This window comes from Mandrillus leucophaeus, unplaced genomic scaffold (genome assembly GCF_000951045.1).
Source record: "Mandrillus leucophaeus isolate KB7577 unplaced genomic scaffold, Mleu.le_1.0 Scaffold244, whole genome shotgun sequence".
Lineage (NCBI taxonomy): Eukaryota > Metazoa > Chordata > Mammalia > Primates > Cercopithecidae > Mandrillus > Mandrillus leucophaeus.
The window spans coordinates 858,111-883,129 of NW_012102521.1; the positions used below are offsets into that span (position 1 = coordinate 858,111).

Here is a 25,019-nt window from a genome sequence, read left to right on the forward strand (position 1 = left end):
GATCCCTCGCCCCTGCCATCCCTCACTGACCTAGACATTGCCCCCTCCTGCCCGGGCAATATCGAGGCTCGGCCAGTGTGCCCCAAAACAGCAGCTTGGGACCCATTCTTTGCCTCTCCCTCTGGCAACCCCAGGTCAGGACTCACAGGGGCACAGGGGCCAGGGCAGGGCGGGGCGGGCACCCTCTCTACTGTGGAGGCCCCATGCCAGGTCAGGGTCTTACTGGAGGCTGGACTCTGTGATCACCTCACCTCCCACAGCCCCACAGTGCCCTCCCTCTCCCACTCCGCCCTGAATTCCAATCCATCGGTTTTTCCAAGAGCTGCGCAGCTCCGGAACTGGCCTGGGAGAGGGGCACATTTGGGCCGGGAGGGGCGGGAAGAGCATCAAACTCTGGTCTCATCTGCAATCCTGGTCTGTTGTCTACCGGGGGCCTGGGAAACAGCCACCCCCTTCTGCTCCGGGGCCAGCGGCCTGTCCTCGGGGTCACTGCTATTTCTGCCAAAGGGGAGAGGTAATTATAGCCCGGCTGCTGCCAGCTGGCCCGGCTTTGCAATCCAGCAGAGAGAGCTGGAGACGGAACGAAGGCCACAACAGACCCGGCCCTGCCGGCGGGCGGTGGCGCCTCCAGACCAGAGCCCTCGGGAAGGAGGCCTGGGCAGGCCTGGCCCGTTCACCTGTGTGCCCTACAGTTCTGCCTGAGGCTCAGCTCTCAAGAGCCTGGGAGGGGTGCTGCCAGCCAAGAGGGTCCAGGACCTCACTGGACTGTGCCCCACAGGGAGAGCCTGAAGAGCCTGTTTCTGTCCCTCAGGGAGCCAGGAGGGAGCCAGGTGAGTTCCAGCCCCAGGGAGAGGGGGCTCACTTCCCGCTTGGGTGTGAAGCTGCCAGAGCAGAGATTGCCAAGGGCAGGCGCAGGTGGGGAATCTGCCCCAGTTGGGCAGCAGGTGCGGGCAGAGACTGGGCAAGAGCACACACCGATGACCCTGAGTGACCTGGACAAGCTCCAGGGTGGCCACCCTCCCCTCTTCTCCTGGGACTGAAGGTTTCCCGAAAATGGAGACAGTCCCAGGCCAGCCCCGTGTCCCCACTGAGGCCAGGCCGCCCCTGGGGGAAGCAGTGAACGTGGCCAATTCAAACGTAGCAGCAGGGCTGTGGGTCTCCAGCCACACAGAAGCCTCCAAAGGGTACCTGATGTTGAGCGAAACAGCCTGGGCAGGGGGAGAAGGGGCTGCACTCTTAGGGGAATGCAGGGAGCCGTGTCAGGCACGAACCCAGCCAGCCTTCCGAGAAGGGCCTTCGTGGGGGGCTTCCTCCCAGGGCAAGTCTACGCAGGCCCAGCCCAGCAGGAATGGGTTCGTTACTCCAGTAACTGGAGCCTAGTTCTCAGCATTTGGGAATCCCTGAGAACTGGCTCTTTTCTGAGCCGAGTCAGAAGGAATCCCTGTCCTGCCCTGTGTGGCCATAGGACTCTCACCTAGCACTGGATGCCATTTCTTGGGCACCTACTGAGCTTTTGCAGTGCCCTGGACAGTTGGCAAACAACCCCCATTCCACATATGGGGGGGAGGGCCTGGGAGGTCCCTGCTTTGTCTGTCCAGGGCTCTCGAGGCCTAGGGTGGCCCCTGCACCCAGCAGGTGAGCAGCCGTCACCCGGTGGTGCTGCCACCCCCAGCCCTAAGTGCACCTCCGATGTGAGGGCCCATCCAGGCACGGAGAGGGGCCTCAGGGGGCCACCAGGCAGCTCCTGCTCCTGTTCCTACCTGGTAGGGCCTGCAGGCACCTGAGCAAGCCTAGCTGGCCGTCAGCCCAGCCAGGGGCCTCCCCACAAGTTCTCCCTCTTACTTAAGTCGAGAACCCATGTTGTCTGGGGAGCTGACAGCATGGTTCCAGTGGTGAGCATTGGGCTGGGAGCCACAGCTTTTCCCAGGAGCCCAGCTGCCCCGCCTGGCCGTGCTCTGCCTCCGCCCTGCAGAGGAAAGGCCAGCAAGGCGGTGTCCACGGTCCCAGTCCTCTTCCACTAGGAGAAGGCACAGCCTGCATCTGCAGCCCCAGGGCCACTGGGTTAGGCCTGTGGCCAAACTACCAAGGTGCCGGGAGACTGAGGAGGCCCAGCGCCACCTGGGGCCACCAAGCCCTTGGTTGACGGCCTCCCCATGGACCGGGCTATCCCAAGAGCAGCAAGGGCCCCCAGGGCCGCTGAGGCCACTGCTCTATGTCACCGTAATGGAAACTTCTCAGCTGGTTGTGAGCTGCAACAGCTCTGGTTCACACCCTGCGACAGCGAGGCTCTGACCGCCAGTGGATCTCAGGCGGTCAGGCGGGTGAGCCACCCCAGAGGTACAGCACCAGCAGGAGCCCAGGTGGGCAGGGGCAGAGAGAGAGAAAGAGAGAGAGACAGCGTGTGTGTGTATGTATGTGTGTGTGTAAGTGGTGGGGTTGGGGGTTGCGAGTCTCCAGCTTCTCCCAGGAAGGTCTCTGGCTTCCCAGGAGCCTGGCCACCTGTCTCTAGCCCCCAGGTGAGTTGCCCTGGGGGAGGCTGCACTTGCAGGGAGCCTGCACTTACAGGGAGGCAGGAAGCCCAGCCTCGGCCTGCGCTCGCTCAGGTCCCAGGACCCTCTGCCCCGGAAGGCTGTGAGGCTGCCGTGTGAATGGGCGCAGTGCCAGGTGAGGGGTGAGCCGGGAGTGTGGGGCCGCATGCTCAGAGCCGAGGAAGGGCCCTCCCCGTGTGGGGTGGGTGGTGTCGGGATTTCTCACGAGCCAGCTGCTGCATGGGGGACCCTGCCCACCCCGAGGAACCCTCAGGGAGGACAGAGAAACATCAGGAGGTAGGCTGTGGGTGAAAGGGCGGGCGGCGTGGGGCAGGCAGAGGCAGCAGCCTGGGAGGAGGCGGGAAGCCGGTGGGCGGCGTCCTGGAGGACGGGACAGGAGCGGGAGGGAGCAGCAGTGGCTGGGCCCCAGAGCCTGGTGTTTTCCAAGCCACTGAACCAGGCGAGAACCACTGGCCGGCCCCCATGCCCCACTGCAGGCTGATCTCGAGGCGGGGGGGACTCAGCACTGCCAGGGCCGCTGGGCTCCGTCAGTGCCCTCATGTCTCTCAACAGCTTCAAGATGAGGTGGGGTCTTTGGGGTACTGGGCTAGACCCCCAAAGACTGCTGGAGGGTCACAGCCCAGACCAAGGTCCTGAGCCTCGGCCCTCACGGCCCCACCTCCCACCAGCAGCACGGGTGGGTCACGGCCACAACTGGGAGCTCCGGGCCCTGACTCCAGCCTCTGTCCCAACCCAAGCTCTGAAATCTGGCAGGCTGTTCTCCCTTTCTGGGCCTCAGTTTCCCCTCCCCCAGGAAGCTTGGTGCCCTCTCTCAGTAGAGGAGCTGGTAGGAACCCCCCAGCCCCCCAGCACCAAGGGAGGCACCATGGGGGTCCTGTGCCCAGAGTGGGGGTAGAGTCCCCTCGGGTGGACACACCCTCCCCAGCCGCGGGCCTAGCAGGACACTTGCAGGTCCAGGCTCTGAAGCTATTTTCCGCCCTTTATCTCCCATCTGTCACGAGGCCTCCAGTTACACACTGTCCCTGCCAGAGGCCCCAGGCCTCCCCGCCCCCACCTGCCGAGCGTGCCAGAGCCGCTCCTCCCCTGCTTCCGGTGGGGAAAATGAGGCCCAGGGAGGTCACACCACTTACCCAAGGTCACAGAGCCAAAGAAGGACAGAGCCCCGGACTTGAGCCAGGCCTCCCTTCCAGAAGGGGAAGCATGAAGCCCAGTTAGGGAGGGGACGACAGGGCTCAGGGAGGCTGCCTGGGAGCAGAGCGTGGCCCAGGGGAAGGCGCATCTCTGGAGAGGGCCCCAGGGATCCCGGAGGGGAGGTGTCATCCCATAGGAAGTCCTGACTGTCCAGACACGGCCAGAGCTACCTGAGCTCTGTTCCTGGGCACATCCCCTCCCCGAGTGATGCCAACAGTGGCTGATGGCACAGAGCACAGGCATGGTGCGGACTCAAGTCTGTGCACTGACTCCCACCCTCACGCAAGCCCGCAGAGGCTGCTGCTCTCCTCACCCCCATTTCACAGCTGAGCAGACCAGGGCCCAGGCAGATTAGGAGACTTGCCTAAGGTCACACGTGGTCACACAAGGTGCTCCGGAGCCCGCACCCGAAGAGGGGGAGGTGCTGTCCCATAGGAAGTCCTGATTGTCCACACTCAGCAGAGCTCTGTTCCCCAGAAGGCAAAGTCTCATCCTCTCCAAGTTATGCTGCTCAGTGACAGACGGTTAATGCCACAGCCAGGCACCCTCACAAACACATTGCCCACGCATGCACATTCACATACTCACACTCTACACAAACACACACACATTCACCCACGCATGTGCAGATATGTTCACACACATGCACATGGGCACATACATGGACACCCACACATGCACTCACACACACATGCACATTCATATGCATGCACACAAATACAAGTACACATATGCGCACACACACACACAGATACCCCACACGTGCACACTCACACCCTCTGACACACGTGCTCACTCTCACACTTGCACACTCACACGTGCACATTCACACATGCATATGCACTCCATTGCATGCAAATACACTTGCACACTCAGGGACATACTCACACATGTGCACACACACATTGTTGTCCCACCATCCCTTGGACAGACTTCAGGCCAGGGAGGGCTGAATAGCGAGAGCTGCTGGCAGAAGCTGGGGGAGACTTCGTCCAGCCCTGCATCCCGGTGTGACTCCGTTGGCCCAAGCCTCTCCAGGCCTGTTTCCTCATGAGGGGTGAATCTGGCTGGGCCCCCTGGAAGGCTGCTGCAGGGCCGTCTGGCGAGGGGGTTGTGGCCCCGGGCACACCAGCCAGCCCCAGGCTGTGCAGTCCCAGGAGATGGCCCCGGATACACAAGCCTCCTTCCGCCGGGCAGTGGAGAGCCCAGGCTCTGGGTCCAAGAGGTCACTGGGGGCTCTGCTCCACCCCCAACCCCACCCCTGGGCTTTAGCAGAGTTTCTGTCCCACCCAGGGTGGAAACTGAGTCAAGGGCATCCAGAGAGCCCTTCCAGCCCCAGCCCTGCTATGGACAGGCGGTCAAGGTTGCCCTTGGGGCATGCCAGGCAGCATCCCCAAAACACCAGGACAGGCCTGGCACTCTGCGGCTTCCCTAACCCTGGGGATCATGCAGAGCCCACATTCCAGGTGACCTGGCCCCAGGAGACGGAGCCCCAGCTCGACTGGGCCTGCGAGCACAACCTCTCCCATGGCCACTCTCTGAGAGCAGGTCCTGAAGATAAGCCACCCCTCCCTGCCACCCCGCTGGACGGCCGGCTCCTGCCACAACCCTATTTGCAATAAAAACCTGATCCTGCGATAGCAGAAAATTGCTGTCTTTTGAAATAATTGAACCCATCCAGACAGCATCCTCCCAGACATCATTAACAGGGCACTCTGCTTGTCTGCAGTATTTATGCCTGCTCGGGGATGCGGTCGTGGCCACCCTGTTATCTTCTGTAGAGGACGGCACCCAGCTGCTGGAGTCACTGGGTCTCCACCCAAACCAGCTCCTCCCACAGGCCTGCCCTGCACCTCTGAGGCACCCACCCCTTTGGGGGACCCTGGGAGGAGTTGTCCTTGAGGACCACGTAGGCCCCTCACTCTCGCCCTCCCCCTTCTCAGCCCTTGGGGGCAGGGTCCTTGGAGGACCAACGGGAGCCAGGGAAGCACCTCAGGAAATGCAAACACCTGCGCTGTGAGGGGCAGGGGCCGCAGTGCCCTCCAAGGACCCCAGAGCAGAGGCGAACCTGGGGTGGGGTGAAGGGCAGCAGGAGGCCCCCACACTGCCCTCTATCCAGCTGGGAGCAGGGCTGGGAGGACCTGGCCTGGTATCAGCTCCCAGGGAAGCCCCAGCCCCCTCTGGCCTCAGTTTCCCCACCTACAGCGAGAGAGGCAGGCTCATCACTCCCAGAGCCCTTGAAAGACAGACACTCGGTGCCAGCTCACCTGTATGGATGCCCGGTAGGCTCTGCACCCCTCTGTAGGGAGGAGGAGTGCCCAAAAGTCAAGAACCCCGCCAAGGCTGTGAGAGAAAATCCACACTCGGGGGCTCCACCGGTGAGCAAGAATGACAGCAAAGCCTTCACCGCCATAGACACAGGGGCGGAGGCAAGGAGGCGCCATTCACAGCCAGGAAGCAACCAGCTCAACAGAGGAGGGCGCAGTGAGACAGAGATAGAAGTAGAGAGAGAGAGACAGAATCAGAGAGAGGCAGGGGAACAGAGAGATGGAGACAGAGAGATAGAGACACATAATCGGGGGGAGGGCAGAGAGAGACACAGAGAGAGAGTATGAGCCGTGCTGAGGGGTGGGCCCCCAGGAGCCCAGGGGCATCCCACCAGCACCAGCCCAAAAAGGTGGCATGACCATCTGGGAAGCCTTTCTGTGGGCCCAGCCTCAGAGCCCTGACAATTCCCAGTCCCCAGCCCCAGGACCTCCCACTACCAAAAGGAGACAAAGCGAAGATGTTTCCTACAGCCTTGTCCATGGCCTCCAATCACTGCAAATGACAATACTAAAATGCAAACTTCCTGAATACCCGATCATAGAGGGCGACTTTCAATGATGGGACCTCGGCCCCGTGGAATACTATGCGGCCCAGTGGAATATTATGCAGCCATTAAAGATGACAATTACGAAGACTGTGGCAGCAAAGGAAATTGCGTGCAATGGCATTTCTGAACCAGCAGGCAGCAGGATTTATCTGCGCTGGGGACACCACTGAGGGAAAGGGCTGTCTACTCGTCAGCGTGGCCGGCCGCAGGCGCGGGCAGCCAGCCTGGCTTCTGGGGAGGAATTTTCTGCTCTTACTTTCATTCCTCTGAGTGCCACTTGTGCAGTAAATAATAAATAACGTCTTTGCTTATCTTAGGACCATGTTCCAGTAAATGAGGACTGCAGCCTTGAGCCCTGACTCCCGGCCAGAGACACGACATCAGACCAGAAAGAATGAGGAGGCCGCGTGGGGCCCACGGGCGTGCAGGGCAGAGAGGGTAAGGCGGGCCACTGGGACGCAGGTTCTGCAAGCTGGCCTTCCACTGGGGGCTGGAGGGGGCAGGGAGCAGACAAAGGAGGAAAGGCCATCCTCTGCCCCAGGAATCAAGGGGTGATGGGAGGAGGGCAGGGGGATCACTGAGGGCTGGTGGGAGCCATCGGGGGCAATGGGTGCCTTAAAGGGTTTGGTCTGGCAGACGGGGTTGGAGGCCCCCAGGTGGGGCACACCGCTTGGCAGAGGAAGTGGGAGTCATGGAGGGCTGTGGAAGAGGCAGCCCGGGGAGGAGGGTGTTGGAGGAAAGAAGAGGGTGGAGAGAGGAGGACAGGTCAAGACTGTCACCAAGGGTCAGTGTTAGGGTTAGGGGCCCAGACCTCAGACCCCGAGGCTCCATCCAGCCTCTGAGGCACTGCCAGGCTGGGACAGGCCACAGACACAGCAGGAGCTGGGCCAGACTCAGCATGGACAGACCTCACGCCCTCGAGGGGCAGCCTCGCCAGATGCCAAGCAGCTGACTGTGTGCATCGAGCAATGCCCCAGCCAGGAACAACCTCAGAGCTGGCCCAGCTCCCAGGGCGCCTCAGTCCCAGTTGTCACCATGTCACAGACAAGGACGCTGAGGTTCACAGCAGCCTGAAACTCCTGCTCCATCTTCCAAACTCAGGCTGGGCCCGTACACGTGAGCAGACCTGCACAGAAGGGCCCAGGTAGGCGAACGGGCAGGAGCTGCCCCTGTCTGCAGCATGTGAGGCTCGGCCCCAGGGAAAAGGAGGCCGAGGCCACCAACCAGCCCTCCTCACAGCCCTGGCCCGGCCCCTGCCCCATGGAGCTTGCAAACTCTGGCCTCTTAGCCAGAGCCCCTCTGCCAATGCAGCCCCCTCCCCCTATGCACGTCCCGGGGACCCTGAATCCGAGCCTGAATCCGTGACAGCAGGCAGAGGAAGAGAGGCTCAGTGGGGCCTTGCGTGAAGAGACAGGGGCAGGAGGGGCTCCTGTCTTGCCTGGGCCCCTGAGGCTGAGTCTGGCTGCCCGGCAGTGCCTGTCCAGAAGCTGCCCCTCACCCCACAGGAAGTGACAGGCCCAGCATCACACACCAGCCAGGACAGGGTACAGGTTCCAGGACGGTGCTGCTGGGCCCCACACGGCTCAGACCTGGGTACCCGTCGGCCTCCTGCCGGGGACTCACCGGTCTGCTTTTCGCCCCTGTCCCAGGAGGACAAGAAGTGCCCCTCCTCCATCCTGAAAAGGAGCCGGCGGGAGCATCACCGCCCAGGGGCCGAGCCCCAGAGGACCTCGAGGCGTGTGCGGTTCCAAGAACCCCCAGCAGTGACCGTCCACTGTAAGAGGGCACCCGCAGCAAGCGGCTGGAGAGGATGGGGTTGGGCAGAGGGAGGCGGGGACTCCGGCCACACCCACCCAGCTCTGGCAGGGCCCAGGACATGGGGGGCCATGGCCGCCTGTCTTCAGTGGCAGAACCCCTGGGCCCGTGGGGTCACCTGGACACACAGTCCTGGTCCGTCAAACGGCAACTGGAGGAAAACATGACGGCGGCTTCTCGAATGACTGTCCTCTTGAGGAAGCGTCAGGACCTGGCTGGGCCTGGATCTCTAACCCATGAATAGTATCAGGGGTCCTTCGGGGGTGCAGGTTGAGGCGAGAGGGCAGGGACACCCGATGGACTGAGGCAAGTACCTCCCAGCCGACTCTCCGTTCTCCTTCCCAGACATTGCTGACAGGAACACCACGGCCACTGTCAGGGGTGAGTTCCGAGCCCACATGCCTGTACCCCACTGCCCCCTCCTTCGGTGCACCCACCCTCACTCCCTCCCCAAGGGAGGTGTCACAGGGCCAGGGCCTCTGAGGAGTCCCCATTGGGGGGCTCTTGTTGCAAGGAGGACCCACGAGGCTAGGGAGGGGCCATGGGCAGGGATAGGGCGGAATCTCCCCATCCCTTCCCCACCAGCCCCAGTCCTCCAGGGAAGGGTGGGGCTGGCTGGCGCTGACCCTGCCTGCCTTCTGGCCGCAGTGCCCGGCAGGCCCAGGCCACACAGCGGCTCCCTGCTCCTGCGGCTGTGCGTGTGCGTCCTTCTCGTGCTGGCCCTGGGCCTGTACTGCGGCCGAGCCAAGCCCGTGGCAACGGCACTGGAGGACCTGCGGGCCCGGCTCCTCAGCCTTGTCCTGCACCTGCAGCACGCGGCCCTCACCTGCTGGCACGGCCTCCTGCGGCTCTGATGGGCAGGACGGGTGGGGCTTCCCGGACAGCTCAAGCACTCCGGGGGCTTTGAGACAGCCTGAGCCCTGGTCCTGCTGCTTGGTGAATCACGAGGGCCAAGAAGGGCTGTTGCCTGGGGACCGACTGGGAAAAGTGGGACCCCATGGCGTGAGACTGGACATGGAGGGCACAGCGGGCGGCCCTGCCACACTAGTCAGCACAGCCCTCCTGTCTCCTGTGTTGGGTCCACGTGAGATTTTATTAGAAAGAGGATTCGACTGCTAACAGTTGGGGCTCCCTAGACTCACCCAAAGGCCCCTCCCTTGTCCCAGCAGGAGCTCCTGCTGCTGCTAGGGCCCGGCCCGGCCATTGCCGTGTGCACCCGCTTGAGGAGGGGGGCACGCTGCCTGTGTTCGAGGGGCTGCTCAGAGGAGGCAAACCCAGCCTTTTGCAATTAGGGCCTGTGGAGAACCCAGACCTTGAAACCCCACAGGAAGGGTTTAGTTGTCAAGGTGGGTCCCTCTGATGTGAGGTGCCATCCTCTGAGCCCAGGTCTGACCCCCTACTCAGTCCCATGAGTCTGGAGAGGCCCCAGGGGAGGACCCCTCATCGGGGGCAGCTTCAGGTATAGAAGCTGAGGGGACAGCAAGGGGCCCAGACACCCCCGGCCTTCAGAACAGCCATCTGTGCACAGCTCTGCAGGCCGGGGGCACCCAGCCGAGCCCAGGACCAGCCAGTGCCACCCACCAGCTGGGGCCTGTAGGTCCCGGAGACCGTCTGTGGTTGTGGCTTTGTCACCAGATTGCAGAGCTGAAGGGAGCCCTGTGGGTGACAAACACTAGGGGCCCCTCCAGACCCTACATGGGGGGAGGGCTGAACAAAGCAGGGAGGCCCACGGTTAGGGACCAGGCAGAACTGCCCAGGAGAGACACAGGGACAATCAGACCAGGGTCCTCGAGGCTCGCCTGAGAGGGAAGGGCACGGCTGATGACCTGTCTGGTGGTTCCTCTCTGTCCCGCCACTTAACTGGGAGACACTGCTCTATTAAAACACACCGTGGCTTCCTTCCGTCTTGGCGTTTTTATAGAAACAAGAGAAACCAGAACCGATTTGCTAAGGAATCGGCCTCAGTGACCAGAGTGGATGTCCTGGGCCCCTGGAACCTCCCTGTCTCCTGCAGGCCTGGGAGTGGATGTGTCCACTCAGGCAGGGGGTTAACCAAGCCCCCAGGTCTTGAGGGATGCCCGGCTGGCTCCCTTCACCCTGCAGTCAGGGTGTGTCCCCACAACTCCAGGTGCCAGGGAACAGGCGCAGTGGTCTCCAGGGTCGCTTCCGGCTTTGGAATCCAGGGAGCCCAGAGTTGTGGTTGGAGGCAACAAAAAGGGCTGTTTCCAGAACTGGCCCAGAAGGGACCATGGTGGGGGCTCCCCCGGGAACCCTCCAGCATCATGCTCTCCCCACAGTCACCACAGCCCCACCTACCCAGGCCCAGCCCATCCCACCCCACCCAGGCCCAGCCCATCCCACCCCACCCAGGGAGGAGGATGGGCAGGTTCCTGCCCCATATTCTGGATGCAGAAGCAGCGGCTACCAGAGGTTGGGTCTCAGGGCAGTCATAGACCCAGGCTCAGCCCCCTCTCTGTGTGTTTGGGCCACCCCTCCAGCCCTGGTTCTGATGGGGGACGCCGCCCAGGCCGATCTCCCCCAGCTGCGGCTGCCTGTCCACTGCAAAGGCAACACAAGGACATGCCTGGCTTTGCGGGGTCCTACGCTACGATCTCAGGTACTCAACAAATATTGTTCAAAGATGGGCACCACACCCCCAAGAAATCCTTCAAAATTGATCCTCCCACCTGGGGAAGCAGCACAGGAAGCAGTGAGACTCGAAGCCAGTAGAAAATGTACAGAGAGGACGGCAGAACCTTGGGAAGGCCATCTTCCAATTCCTAAAAGCTTCCGACATGAAAGGCCCAAAGCCCGAGGGCACTGCGTGTGACCCACACATTCCAGACAGTTAAAACCACGAGCCAGGCCGGCCGACCGCGGAGAGGGCAGAGAGAACCCCACACACTCCTCATGCCTGCTGGAGACTCAGGCGCTTTTGTTTTTATTCTGACTCTGAGGGGTAGACACATAGTAAGCTTAAGGGTCTTCACTTTCAGTTTAGCCAGAGTGGAATTAGAACAGAGATATCCATTATCAGACAGCCAGGAGAGAAGCAAAGGCATCTCAGAAGCAACTTGGCGGACCCGCCTCAGGAACCCCGGGTCATGCCTGTACTTCCCACCTTCCTTCCTGGGGAGAGGCCCAGCCCTCTAAGGGACCCTGGAGAACCCACAACCAGGGCGCCCAGCCCCTGCCCAGCACAATTCAGGCCCAGCTGCCCCTTCCCAGGGTGATGTGTCTGGGCTCCGGGGACAGCCCAGTCCGGGGTGGGTCTGTGTCTGCATGCAGCCAAGGATTTCTGTCACCCTGGCTGTGGGGCTGTTCCAGCTCCTGGGATCCAGCAGTGCAGCCCCGAGGACAGACCCAACCGGAGCCAACCCTCAGGTTCCAGAACCACCCCTGCCTCCTGCCCCTCCTTCTGGGGCCCTAGATGGCTCTGGCCTGGATCAGGGCTGGGCAGAGGGTGAGGCAGGAGCCACCCCACCTTCTGCTGGGGACACAGACAAGGAGCTCTCCGGGCTGGAAAGAGTCCCCTGTTCAGTGGGTCAGGGCTGGCCGGGGAGACAGGGAAGCCCATCAGCTTAGGGGGCCTCGGATTCTGTCCAAACCCCTTCCCTCAAGGACCTGGCTGCCAGCTGGAAACTCAGCTGGGCCCCAAGGCCACAGCCCCCTTGAGCTTCCAGAGCCTCGATCCCCCGGCCTTGACGCCCCCAATGGGAACCTGCCTTCACCACAGTGTGACTGGTCACCTGCCAGCCTCACTCGCGGGACCCAGGGTGATGCCCCCACCGGGACCCTCCATGTGGACCCAGGCATGTGGCCTCCAGGAGGCTGGTGCCCAGCCACCCAGAGACACCAGCCAGCTGCTGATGGTGGACGGGGTGGGTCACCAACACAGGGAGCTAGGGGCTCGCGTCTCCCTGGGAGGGTGGGCGCAGCAGCAGGGAGCACTCGGCAGCACTCAAGCCAAGAAACAGACAGCCGCTCATCGAGCCCCAGGTGAGGAGGCCCCCGCCCCTGGAATGAGTCCTGTAGAGGTGGACCCTGGGTTCTCCTGAGCAGTAGGGTCCACAGCCAAGCAGCCCCCTACCCTGGGATCCCAGGTTCACATCCCAGCTCCTCCACTTGCCTCTGTGGGGCCTCAGCACACAGACTCTGCAGAATGGGAAGGCGCTCCCTCCTCTCTCAGGTGGATGCTGGATGTGGGAGCCCATGGGAGGGGCAGAGGGGCTGTCCACACAGCACCCACGGCTCCCATCACGCACACAATGCTCACACACATATGCACACGCACGGGCATGCACACGCTCACATGCAACACACGCACATTCACATGCGGTTCCTCATGCACATGCCACACACACTGTGCAGACACACCTGCCCAGGCACCCAGGCACTCACCCACATTCCTCCCCACACGCCCTACATGCACACTCATGCCACAGGTACAGTCACACCCTCACATGCACTCACTCACAGCCTCCCATGCACACTCACAATCAAGCCTTCACATGCACGACAGTCACACCCTCTCACATGCAGTCACACCCTCGCATGTAGTCACACCCTCACATACACTCACAGTCACACCCTCACATGCAGTCACACCCTCACATGTAGTCACACCCTCACATACACTCAGTCACACCCTCACATGCAGTCACACCCTCGCATGTAGTCACACCCTCACATACACTCACAGTCACACCCTCACATGCAGTCACACCCTCACATGCAGTCACACCCTCACATATACTCACAGTCACACCCTCACATGCAGTCACACCCTGACATACACTCACAGTCACACCCTCACATGCACTCACAGTCACACCCTCACATGCAGTCACACCCTCACATGCAGTCACACCCTCGCATGTAGTCACACCCTCACATACACTCAGTCACACCCTCACATGCAGTCACACCCTCGCATGTAGTCACACCCTCACATACACTCACAGTCACACCCTCACATACAGTCACACCCTCACATATACTCACACACACCCTCACATGCACAAGTCACACCCTGACATACACACAACAGTCACACTCCCACATGCACACTCACAGTCACACCCTCACATGCAGTCACACCCTCACATCCACAACAGTCACACCCTCACATGCAGTCACACTCTCACATACACTCAGTCACACCCTCACATGCAGTCACACCCTCACATACACTCAGTCACACCCTAACATGCAAACTCAGTCACACCCTCACATACACTCACAGTCACACCCTCACATGCACAACAGTCACACCCTCACATACACTCAGTCACACCCTAACATGCAAACTCAGTCACACCGTCACATACTCAGTCACACCCTCACATGCACAAGTCACACCCACACATGCACAACAGTCACACCCTCCCATGCACACTCAGTCACACCTTCCCATGTACAGTCACACCTACACTGTCACACCCACACATGCAGTCACACACGCACATGCACACTCACAGTCACATCCTCTCATGCACTCACATACACAATCACACCCTCCCATGCACAAAGGCACTCACAGAATCACATCCCCCATACACACCCACACACAGACCCCTGCCATGGCTCCTGGCCCAATCCTCTGTGTGGTAAGTGTGCCCCCCAAATCCCCAACCAGATGATGCCCCTGACTCTGTGGAGCCCAGATTACCACCTCCGTGCCCCTCAGCCAAGCACAGACAGGACCCACACACAGTGAGGCGAACTCACAGGCCTCAGAAGCCTCCCTGAGCCCGGCCACGGGGTCTCCCAGGCCTATGGCACCCACCCAGGAGGGGGACTCAGCCGGGGAGGGGCCAACCTGGGGTCAGAGGCTGGAAGGTGCCGTGAGCTCCTCCCCACACGTAGCCTCTGCCTGGATGGCAGAATTCATGCAGAATTCGTTCAGGGCTGAGTGACGTCTGGCCACCCCTGGGCCAGCTGGCATGGAGACAGCATCCGGCCAGGGTTGGGGGAGACCAGCTGGATGCCCTCCACCCAGGCTGGCCAGTCAGGTCCTACTGGGACAGCCATGGGGCCCTGTGTGAGGCCTGGAGGTGCCCCCCACCCCCCGCCCCACACCCATAGTCTCTCTGCACCATCCTCATCAGGAAGCCAGCACCCACCCAGTCCACTGCTAGGCTCACGAGTGGGCACTGGGGCGCTCACCTCACTACGCTCGAGGGGACACACGCAGGGCTGCATGTGGCCAGGGCCCAGGCAGAGCCCCCCAGCTGCTTCCCCAGGCAGGCCCGTGCCCCCAAGCGCAGCCGGGAGGTCAGGGGCCAGCTCCCCTGCCCGCGCGGTGCCTAAATGACGGCGCTCTTCTCCTCTTGGAAGGAGGTGCGTGGGGACGGCCGGGCCAGCAGCAGCTCCTTCTCGTGGATCAGGCTGTCCAGCAGGTCCTCCTGACGGTAGTTGTGGTACACCTTCAGGAAGGCCAGCGTGGTGATGGCCAGCCAGGCCAGCCATGAGGCCCAGAGGCCAAACTGCACAGAGGGCAGGGGCAGGGTCAGAGGCCGTTGGGGGTCCGCTGTCAGCGCACCCCCCTCCCACCAGCTCCCAGGCTCTGCTCTGCAGGGAAAGGAGGGGACTCAGAGGAAGGAGGAGGCTGAGGACATGGGGCAGGGCCGGATCCTGAAGACCCTGCCCACGATCAGTCTTCTGAGTCTTTCCTGCAGCCAGCATCGTTCTCTAGCACCTGCGCCCCTCCCGGAACCCACTCTGGAGCACAAGCCCTGGGCACTCAGACCCACCCCGACTCCAGGCCAGCCAGAGGCCCTGGGGAGGGGCAGTGGCCAGCGGCCAGCGCGTTCTCCTGCAGCAGCTCGGGCCTGTGGGCTCTAAGGAGGGCGGGTAAACAGCGGAGGCTCCTTCAACCACCAGAATAAATTGACCTTTAGCCGCTGTTTCCAAACAGTTGAAGGAGAAACAATTTAATCAGAACCAGGCCTGAGCCACATTAAGCTGATTCTCATTTGAGCGTATTTGTCATCAGACTGCACTCACACCTTAATCCAATTGGCACAAATTAGGCCTGGGGCCTCTTCCACTCACTAAATTTGCATGGAAGTGTCTTTGACAGATCCAGTTCATCACGGCAAAGAACACTCAGGCCCACCTATGGCCAGCCCCTTGGAGGGTTCTGGCCAGGAGAAGCGTCCTCAGCCAGCCACAGCCAGCAAGAGCCTTCAGAGGCCAGTCTGGGGTCCGGAAGTGGATCTGAAGCCGGCGGGCCCTGATCAGTGCTGGCAGGAGCCAGGTGTCTGGTCTCAGCCAACCCCACCCGGCACCCCTCCTCTGCGTCACCTCCATCTGGGGCACACCTGCAGACTTCAAGGAGCAAACCCAATTCCAGGGTTCCCCCTCCGGCCCTCACAGACCACTGATGTGTCCCCACAGGTCTGCATTTCAGCAAATAGGGTCCCTCAGATTGGGGTCCACCATGGTCCCCCACCAAGTCTCCTAGGGGGTGGGGGACGCAGCTTATGCAAGGGTAGGGTGGCAAATCTTCTGAATTCCCAAGTGGGATCCCCTGCATCCTTCCTTGGACTCCATGTCAGCGTCCCCCTGGCTAGGGGACATCCTTGGACTCCGTGTCAGCGTCCCCCTGGCTAGGGGATGTCCTTGGACTCCGTGTCAGCGTCCCGCTGGCTAGGGGACATCCTTGGACTCCGTGTCAGCGTCCCCCTGGCTAGGGGACATCCTTGGACTCCGTGTCAGCGTCCCCCTGGCTAGGGGATGTCCTTGGACTCCGTGTCAGCGTCCCGCTGGCTAGGGGACATCCTTGGACTCCGTGTCAGCGTCCCCCTGGCTAGGGGACGTCCCTAAGCCTCCAGCACTGACCTGAACAGGCTCACCTCGCGCTGGCACCAAAGTCCAAGGCCCTCGTCCCTGCACTGGACCCCCAGGATCTGATGCCTGGTTTCGTTTCTGACACCACCTCCTCCAACACTTCTCACTCCAGACTCCAGGGCCTTGCCACGTCCTGATTCTAACTCACTGTGGCCATCTCCTCCCCAAACCCACCTACAAAAGCCCAGCCCTCCCCCACCTGCAGGAAGTCTTCCAGAGTGCTCCCACTGCCTGGTCCCGTTGCCAACCACCTTATCTGCACAGGAGCCTGCCTCCTCCTCTGGATAGGGGGAGAGCTCAGCGAGTGTCCAGCCGTAAATGCCCCCCTCCCAGCATTCCCAGCATTGCAAGCCTCCCCTCCTGCCCAGAGCCCCTACCTGGGCAATTGCAAACTGATCGTAGAAGGCAGAGTTGTCCACACCCAGCTCCAAGTCGATGTCCTGAAGCTCTTCACAGCTAAAACAGGAGGACGTAGAGTGGAAGGTGACCACCAGGACAGCCAGTGCAGGACATGGCTGAGCTGCTGGCCAGAGAGGCACGAACTTTGCCCTACAATGGTTGGGGGGCAGCAGGGAGTCTCCGAGGACACCACGGGCGATCGGCCTCAAGGCCTCCTCCATGGAGCAGTACAGCCTTCGGGAAAGGAAACCTCCAGGCCCCTCCCTATCCTGGCCCTGGACGGCTGGAAGACACCGGCTCAGCCTCTGCTCTCCCGGACCCTCTACCCCTGTGCTCCACACTCTGAGGGTCACAGGGTCTCAGAGGCCAGGCCCCTCCCCATCCTGGCTCTGGACGGCTGGAAGACACCGGCTCAGCCTCTGCTCTCCCGGACCCTCTGCCCCTGTGCTCCACACTCTGAGGGTCACAGGGTCTCAGAGGCAGGAGATGCAGGCCTGCCTCAGCCATACAGAGATGGAGGTGGCGTCCCCACCAACGCTGCCCAGAGGCTCTGCCCCCATCACGGAGGCATCTGTGGAGGCAGTGGGCATCAGAGGGCCCGGGAGTGAGCCAGGCCTGGGCTCCCGGTGTCCTGCACCCCCAACATAAAACATAAAGCCAGGACACATTGACAGAAGCAGGGTGCCAGAGACAGGGAGCCCAGCAGCCCCCACACCCCCTGGAGGGGCTGAAGGGCTGGAAACGGTGTCCGTGAGGCCAAGGAAACTTTGCCTGTATACCAGGGGTTGCCCACGCTCTCGGGAAACAGGTGGCCAGAGCCAGCAGGCGGAGCTGGGACAGTGCAGGATGGGGCACAGGGCACAGCTCAGCACAGGAGGCCCTGCAGGGCCACACGCCCAGGTGCTCACGCTTTCCTCTGGTTTGTGCCCCAGGTACCCCAGAGTGGAGGCACGGAACAGACAGGCAGGGAGCCCCTCGGCTCTGCTGCCATCTATTGCAGATGCTGTGGTTTCAGGTCTGGGTTTGCTTAAAGGAAGAACGTGGAAACTCTGGAGGGTTCCTGTCTTCCAGGATTTTGGCCTGGGGCACTGGATGGTGCCCCTCAGGGCTGGGCATCCCACTGTTGGGGGCAGGCAGTCACCGTGCTCCACTCTGGGGCCCCCCACAAGTCAAATGATGCCCCTGCTAAGATCCCAGGGGGACCACCATGGCTCAAAGGCCTTCATCCCCAACCAGCCTGGGAGCTGACCCTCACCCTACCAGAAGCTTTCTCTGCTCCTGTTCTTCACCATCCCTGTCCCCTCCACCATCTTCCAAATCCCACACCCTGGGGACCAAAGCCCTGAGCCTAATGCTCTCCCTGGGCTCTCGCATTCAGCCAGCACAGGACAGAAGCCCAAGCGTCTCCAGCTGTGTGGTCACATCGAGCTTCCCAGGACCTGGGGCTATGCTGCATGGGATCTGTCACGCAAGCCCTGGTGGCAAGGACAGGGCAGCCGGAGTCTCTGATCACCTGGAGTCACCCCCAGCCACATTCAGCCCTAGGGATGATCGCTCGTGTGTGACGTGTGATGCTCCCTGCTCCCAGAGCGGGAAGGTTTCAATGTTGCGGGGCAGGTCTCAGGAGAGGGCCTGGCCAGGTATACACAGGCAGGGGCACAGTGGGACCAGGGACCGCAGACTCAGGATGGGCTTCACGAGGGAAGATCACCCAGAGCAGGGCAGGGTGTCAAGGGATTTTCAGGGGAGGCGGGCCGAGGCTGAGGCCGAGGCAGGTGGGGCAGGCGCACCTGTGGGCTACGGTGCCCTTCTCGGTGATGGTGTCGCACCACATGGTGAAGCCCACACTCACGATGGTGCTGGCAATGAAGACCAGGAAGACCACGAAGGCGCTGACCAGGAGGTTCAGGAAGGCGGAGAAGAAGGAGCTGCAGCCAGAGACAAGAGGGGCAGGCTCACTGGACACCACCACCCAGGAGACCTCCACCCCAAGGCTGCAGCCAGAAACAGGAGGCCACCTCCCGGGCGACCCCCACCAGCAGCACCTCCAGACCCTCAGGATTCCTGGGTTGGGCCCTGTGGGGCCTCGAGGGGTTGCTCCCCGTTCCTGCAGTCCCTTGGGCAGCTCCACGTGCCCGCCCTGGGCTGCAGGTCACATCTTCCCAAAGACCGAGGACCTGGAACCCTGGTCCCCATCATTTCATAAAAGAGGTTGCACCCAGGGTGGAAATGAATGACACCCTTCCAAAGCCGCCCACACACAGTCACCAGCAGCTCTGGCCCAGGTGCTTGTGTCCCCCCAAATCCTTGTGTTACAGTCCGCTGAGGGGTTAGAAAGTGGGGTCTTTGGGAGGAGAGGAGGTCATGAGGGTGAAGCCTCATGAATGAAATGAGCGCCCTCCCAGAAGAAACCCCACCGAGCTCCCAGCAGATAAGGACACAGCAAGAGGAATGGGCCCTCAGCAGGCATCGAACCTGGATCCCAGCCTGGATCCCAGATCTCCAGGCTCCAGAAGTATGAGCAGTAAATGCCTGTTGTTTACAAGCCCCCAGCCTGTGGTGCTGAGAGCATCCATTCACCCGCAGGTCATCAGTGCGTGGCCTGGACCCCTGGTAGGACTTGTTTGATGGGCTGACTCTGGTTTATCCGTTTAAACTTAAAAGGCCGGACTATGATTGGGCCCATCTGACCAGGGCCAGAGCGTGGGGAGCACAGGAGGCGGGGTCATGAGGAAGGAGCTCACTTAGGGCTGGGCCACACTGCCCCAGGGCTCTGAGGCCTCTGCCAGGGCGCACACGGCCATGGCTTTCAGAGGAGGCTCATGTTTCCTCTTCTGAGGATACCGGGCACGTGGTCGGGATACCCACCCCACCCGGCCCTCCTGCCTGGCATGCAAACGTCCACCATCTCTGAATTGCTCCAACAAGATTCAAAGTCCTTCCAATGGGCCTGGCATGGGCTCAGCCTGGAATGCACACCGAGGCTCGTGGGGTACGGATAGGGACTGTCCCTCCAGTGGGAGCCCCAAGGGGGACTTCCTCCCAGGCAGACATCAGCATGAGCAGCACGGCTGAGAAGGGGCTGCTCCCGCCTCTCACCTACAAGCAGGCTGGATGTCTGCCTGTGTGCTGTCAGCACGCTGGATCTAAGGTAGGTGACCCACGAAACGGCTTCACAGTGATCACTGAATAAACAAGGTCTCCCTGGAATCTCAGCCAAGAAAACATCAACGCCACCATCATCCGAACTCGGCAGCTGCTGATGAGGCAACGTGGAGGCCAGCGCGCTGCCTGTTCATTCATTCAGCAGGCACTTTCTGAGTACCCGCTTGCCCTGTGCTGGGCACAGAGGGCAGAGTGATACAAAAGACGAAGTCCTGGCCCCGGGAGGTGCCCCAGCCAACATGCTGAGGATAAGCCCAGGCCACAGCACCCAACTCAGAGCAGGTGGCACCAGGCTACTTTGTAACATCTGGTGCCTCCAAGGAACCCGTCCACTGGCTCCAGCCCCAGCCACACTGTTCTGGTGACCACTGGGCTGACAGCAGAACCACCCCCCAGGAACGGGAGGGCTTGAGCCACCCCAAGGAGTCCCAGACAAGGGGAGAGGACACAGGGACACTCTTAAAGCCATGAGCTGTGATCCCAACAACCACACCAAAGAGGGCAGGACCAGCAGGACTCATACACCTACGCGTGGGGGGTGATCGAGCCTCTGCCCAGGCCTCACGGTCAAAGATGGCTGGAGGGTGGGTACCGTATGCCAGTAGACAAGCCGCAACCCCCACCGCAGCGCCACATCCAAAGCTCTCTGACGACAGAAAGAGCAGTGGCAAAAGTTTGCCAGGATGGGTGCGGGGTCATTCTCGGTCCCTCTCTGGCCCAGTGTGCTGTGAGTCTCAGAGCTGTCATACGTGGGACTGGCTCCATTAGCCCAGTCCAAGCCTGAATCACCGTGTACCAGTGTCTCCCGCCTGCTCTTCGCAGTGCATCTCCTCCATTCTCTGTCTGGAGGCTGAAAGGTACGGACCATGGCAATGACCCCGTGCCCTCTGGCTTCTGGCTGGGTTTGGGCAATGGGGTGGAAGGGTGGGAAAGCAAGGTGGGAACTTGCTACCAGGTCCCTCCACTGAAAGTCACTGCTGCCCTCCAGGTGACCCACCCGTCCAGGTCCCATTAGCCAGGGATGGGGACAGCACCACCTCCACTATAGTCACAGAGCGGGGCACAGTAAGCCCACTCCACCTCTGCAGCCTTGGACCAGCTGCTCTACCGCAGCCAAGGAGGAGGTGGTGGCGAGGCATGGCCAGGGTTAGCTTCACAGCCAGAGGCAAGGAATCTGCTTGGCATCAAACCCGGCCCGCTGGATGGTGCTGGAGTGGGGGCAGAGGACAGTCCCTAGACAGGCTTCCGCAGGGCACATCCACCCCTCCACCCGCCGGACAGCCCTCCTGCGGTCCTCCCAGGGACCTGGTCTGGCAGCGGCACCCTCCAGCACCTGGCATTGCTAGACTTCCCTGACAGGCCATCCCAGAGACCTCCCTGGAGGGCCAGGCTGACCACAGTGCAGACAGTGAGGTCGGGCTAAGGCCTGTTACCCAGTGCCACATCCCAATCCCCCTCGGGAGGCTGGGGCAGCACCCTCCACATCTATAGTATACCGAATTCTAGACAGGCACGTGCACGGCTTAAGCTTCCCTGAGTGGCCCGGCTCCCTAAGGGCAAGGTCTCCCTGAAAGACCCCAGTGCCTGCAAATACCTGGCCCAGCGCACCTGAGATACGGCAGAGGCTCTGGGCCCAGGTGACCCACTGTCCCCTTCCACCGCTGAGCATGGGCCACAACACAACCTCCAACAGACAGAAAAGCCAGTTATCTGGAGACTTCAGACATCCAGCCACATCCCTATGAAATGGGCCCGATTTTGGAGTCTTCTCCCATGACCAGATCGAGGAGTTCCCCACGAGATAGGGAAGGGACCCCAGGCTGGGGCCGCTGCCGGCTGACAGCCTCGGTCTGCTCCTCTCATTCCTTTCTGCTCGGTTTCCAGGGATCCTGCCCAGGCTCTCCAGGTTGTTAAAGCATTGGATGTGTCCAGAGCCTCCCCAGATCCAGCTCCCCAGAGGTCACAGGGCCACCCAGCCTCTCCCTCACCAAGGCCAGGCCAGGACAGTGGTCAGGAACAGGAGCCCGGCACACACAGGGTTAACCCTCTCTTCACTGCCGCTCAGGGTGCGCTGCCAGGATGTGCCATCTCCATGGTGACCACTGTCCTGGAAAGCCCAGTAATGTGAAGGCTCAGCCGGGCAGGCAGATGAGTTTAACACAGTGCCCCTCCGGCCTGCCAACCACAGACTGCTGCCAGCCCACATCCTCAATGCTCCCTCTCAGCACAGCCGCCCCAGGCCCATGGCTGCCTCAGCAAACCCTTCTGCCCTGAAACGGCAAGTCCCCCTGAAGCACAGGCGCCATTCATTCATTCATTCATTCAATCAGCAGCCAATAAGGCAGCATCAAGATGACACCGCTCTGCAAAAGCTACCCCCTCCCCGACTCTAATCTTCACACTTCTGGGCACGAGCTCTCAGGGCCTGGACTCTGCACGAAAGACACCCCCGTAGGAAGAGGAAGCTGGCACCTGAGACATGGCCTCTGCTCCACAAGCTCTGGACCTGCCGTGTGACCCTCAAACAGACCTCAAACAGGCCCTGCGCTCGCACTGGCGGGAGGGCAGCTGGGTGGCCTCTGAGGGTGGAGTCCACTTTAGAGGATGAGAGCGTGTGCCGTCCTAACCAGGCCCAGCTCTCTAGCGGCCAGAGTCTGATGGGGTCAGCAGGCTCCTCCATGGGCTGGATGTCCAGTGGCCGTTGATGGCCCTGAGAGCCTGTTTCCACCACAGAGCTCCCTATAAAGGCCTGTCTCAGCCCCTTGGCTGGTCCTGAGTCCCCTTTACCGACCTGGACTTGCTCGCCTAGTCTATGTAGCTGGAGCAACAATTGAGTTGGAATTGGCCGCCCTATCACTGGGCCCTGCAGACCCAATCTTCCCAGGGGTCCAGAACTTCCTGACATGGCAAGTCTGAAGGGTGGACCTGTTGGCCAGACAACTGAGTCTGCACAGGTATCAGGGCCAGGTGAGTGACCACAAGGCAGCAGGCCTCAGGACCCAGGCATCTTTCTGTCAGTCATTCAACAAACTTTATCTGGTGACTCCTACGCACCATCCCCTGTGCTTAGCCCTAAGGACACAGAGATGAATAAGGTGCATGCCTGCCTTGGTTTCACCCAGCCGTGGGTCCCCTAGGGTGGGAACCTGTGGCCTGAGATGGCTGTTGAGAGCGTTAACCTACGCCTACAACCAGAACTCAATGGAGGGCTGACACTTTGGACAGATGTCATCGCACAACCCATCTGCCAATGGACTGCGCGGTGCATGAGGTGGGGGACAGGTGGCCACATGACCACATGACCTGAGCCACTAATTCCTGATGGCCAAGAAGGACACGGGCACCACATGTCCCTGGAAAAGAGCAGGCTGGGCAGAGGTCAGTGGTGGGAAGATTGGTGAACCCCTGAACTGAAGCAAAGGGGCTGAACCTGAAATGCTCCACCACAGGCCCCCTCCCTGAGAGCAGGAGTCACCCGGGCCTGACCTCCAGTGGGGTCAAGGCCATGGTGAGCCTCCACAATGTAGACCCCCTCAACAACCCTAACCCTCACCCTAACCCCCACAGGCCCTGAGCACACCAGGTCATCTAAGGCTTCCTAAATCCCATACGGGCCGGTCAGCAGGGCTGCGGCAGAGGCCGCACAGTCGGCCTGCATCCCAGTCGGCTCCACCCCATGGGAGGACAGAATGCCACAAAGAGTGCTGGGAAGGCCTGAAGACTCCCCAGGAACCTGTCTTCTGCCTTTGGAAGGAGATGGTGCCGGCAGTTTGCCAGGGCTGACAGAGAGACACCTTCCGTGAGACAGCGAGAGGCAGAGCTGCTGTTATGGCGTCCCTGGGTCTGCTGCCCAGTGTGTACAAAACAGACCACGCCCTGTGCGACCAGGACTCCTGTCTTGCAAGCTCTGGGGCTCTTTTCTCCCCTCTCCCCATCCCCCGCCTCTGGTGGAACCCCCTATGAAATCTCACATCACTCCGACCACATAGCTGGGTCCTATCTAGACAGCCACCACCTCTCAGCCTCAGTTGGACCACAGGCACCCTGATGGACACCCAGGAGGCAGGGAAGACGTGCATGAGCAATGAACCAACTGTGGCCCCACCTGGCCTGCACACTTCACCCTCAGCTTCCAAGACTAAAGGACCTCAAGCCTTGGGAAGCTGACCTTACTCGCTGGCTGTCTCACTCCCTCTTCACGCCATGTCTCATTCAGAGAGACTTCCACCTGCCTGCCCTGCACACACAGCCCAGACTGGGTAACTCTCAGGGTTGGCAACATGGGTGCAGATGATATCTCAAGCCTCTTCTTGGGACACCAGCCCTGGAGGGGGCTGAGGGGAGGAGGACGGCTGCAGATGGACAGGACACCACCCTGCGCCTGGCCTGACCCCACCTTGAGCAGGGCTCCAGTCACACAATTTGGGTCCATGGCCCCACAGTACCTGGGTCCTCCCAGGCTGACAGCCAGCTTGCTACTGACCCCCACCCAGAAGCTTAGTGTTGTGGGTTGAATGGTGTCCCCCAAAAGTTATGCCCAAGTCCCACCCCTGGTACCCGTGATTGTGACTTTATTTGGAAACAGCATCTTTGCAGGTGTAATTAAGCTCTGGATTTCAGGATAAGATCTCCCTGAGTTTGAGTGGGCCCTGAATCCAGTGACTGGTGTCCCTGTAAAAAGAGGGAGGACAGAGAAGCAGAGAGAAGACGCCCTGTGCGACAGAGGCAGCGGGTGGTGGGACAAGTGGGTTTAAGTCCGGTTGGTGGAACTGTGCTGCAGCAGCCCTAGGGCGCTCCTACCCACAGGCGCTGGGATTCTCACCCCTCCTCCAGATTTTACAGCCCCACTCGGCATAGCCCTGGCTCCCTCCCTTCTCCCTGGAGCCCCTCTTCTTCCCCTCTCTGGCCCCTCTCTCAGCCAAAACCAAGCGGTGGGCTCACAGGGGGTGGGCAACAGGAGGCCCTCCCCACTCCTGCCACCCGCACCCCTCTGAGTCCTCATCTCCCACCCGCGGGCAGGGAGTGAAAACCTACAACAAAGGATGGGGGTGGGGGCAGAGTTTGGGAGGGGCCTGGGTTTCATGAGTGCTCTCCCGGAACCTCTGCAGGATCTAGGGCTGCTCCTGGGCACAGCAGGCCTCCGCCAGGGGAGTGGGAGGGCCCACAGAGGG

General features: G+C 61.2%; 2 protein-coding genes across 3 annotated transcripts; one reads left to right on the plus strand and one right to left on the minus strand.

The window, feature by feature from the left end:
• The first annotated feature begins 510 nt into the window (after positions 1 to 510).
• LOC105541729 (chromosome unknown open reading frame, human C14orf180) lies at positions 511 to 10,332 on the plus strand. 2 transcript variants are annotated; one of them, XM_011982886.1, is made up of 5 exons: positions 511 to 830; positions 6,933 to 7,053; positions 8,265 to 8,391; positions 8,776 to 8,811; positions 9,079 to 10,332. In XM_011982886.1, exons 2-5 carry the CDS (start codon positions 6,949 to 6,951, stop codon positions 9,282 to 9,284), a joined length of 474 nt encoding a protein of 157 aa, XP_011838276.1. In that variant the 5' UTR covers positions 511 to 830; positions 6,933 to 6,948; the 3' UTR covers positions 9,285 to 10,332. The 2 variants fall into 2 exon arrangements, with proteins under 2 accessions (XP_011838276.1, XP_011838277.1); XM_011982887.1 differs by lacking the exon at positions 511 to 830 and adding an exon at positions 1,884 to 2,360.
• Positions 10,333 to 11,343: 1,011 nt separating this feature from the next.
• On the minus strand, positions 11,344 to 24,280 carry TMEM179 (transmembrane protein 179). The gene is made up of 7 exons (XM_011982915.1): positions 24,245 to 24,280; positions 22,379 to 22,531; positions 21,837 to 21,955; positions 18,474 to 18,611; positions 16,662 to 16,740; positions 14,599 to 14,918; positions 11,344 to 11,981 (listed from the first exon to the last, which is right to left on the minus strand). Exons 1-6 carry the CDS (start codon positions 24,278 to 24,280, stop codon positions 14,739 to 14,741), a joined length of 705 nt encoding a protein of 234 aa, XP_011838305.1. The 3' UTR covers positions 11,344 to 11,981; positions 14,599 to 14,738.
• Positions 24,281 to 25,019: the final 739 nt, after the last annotated feature.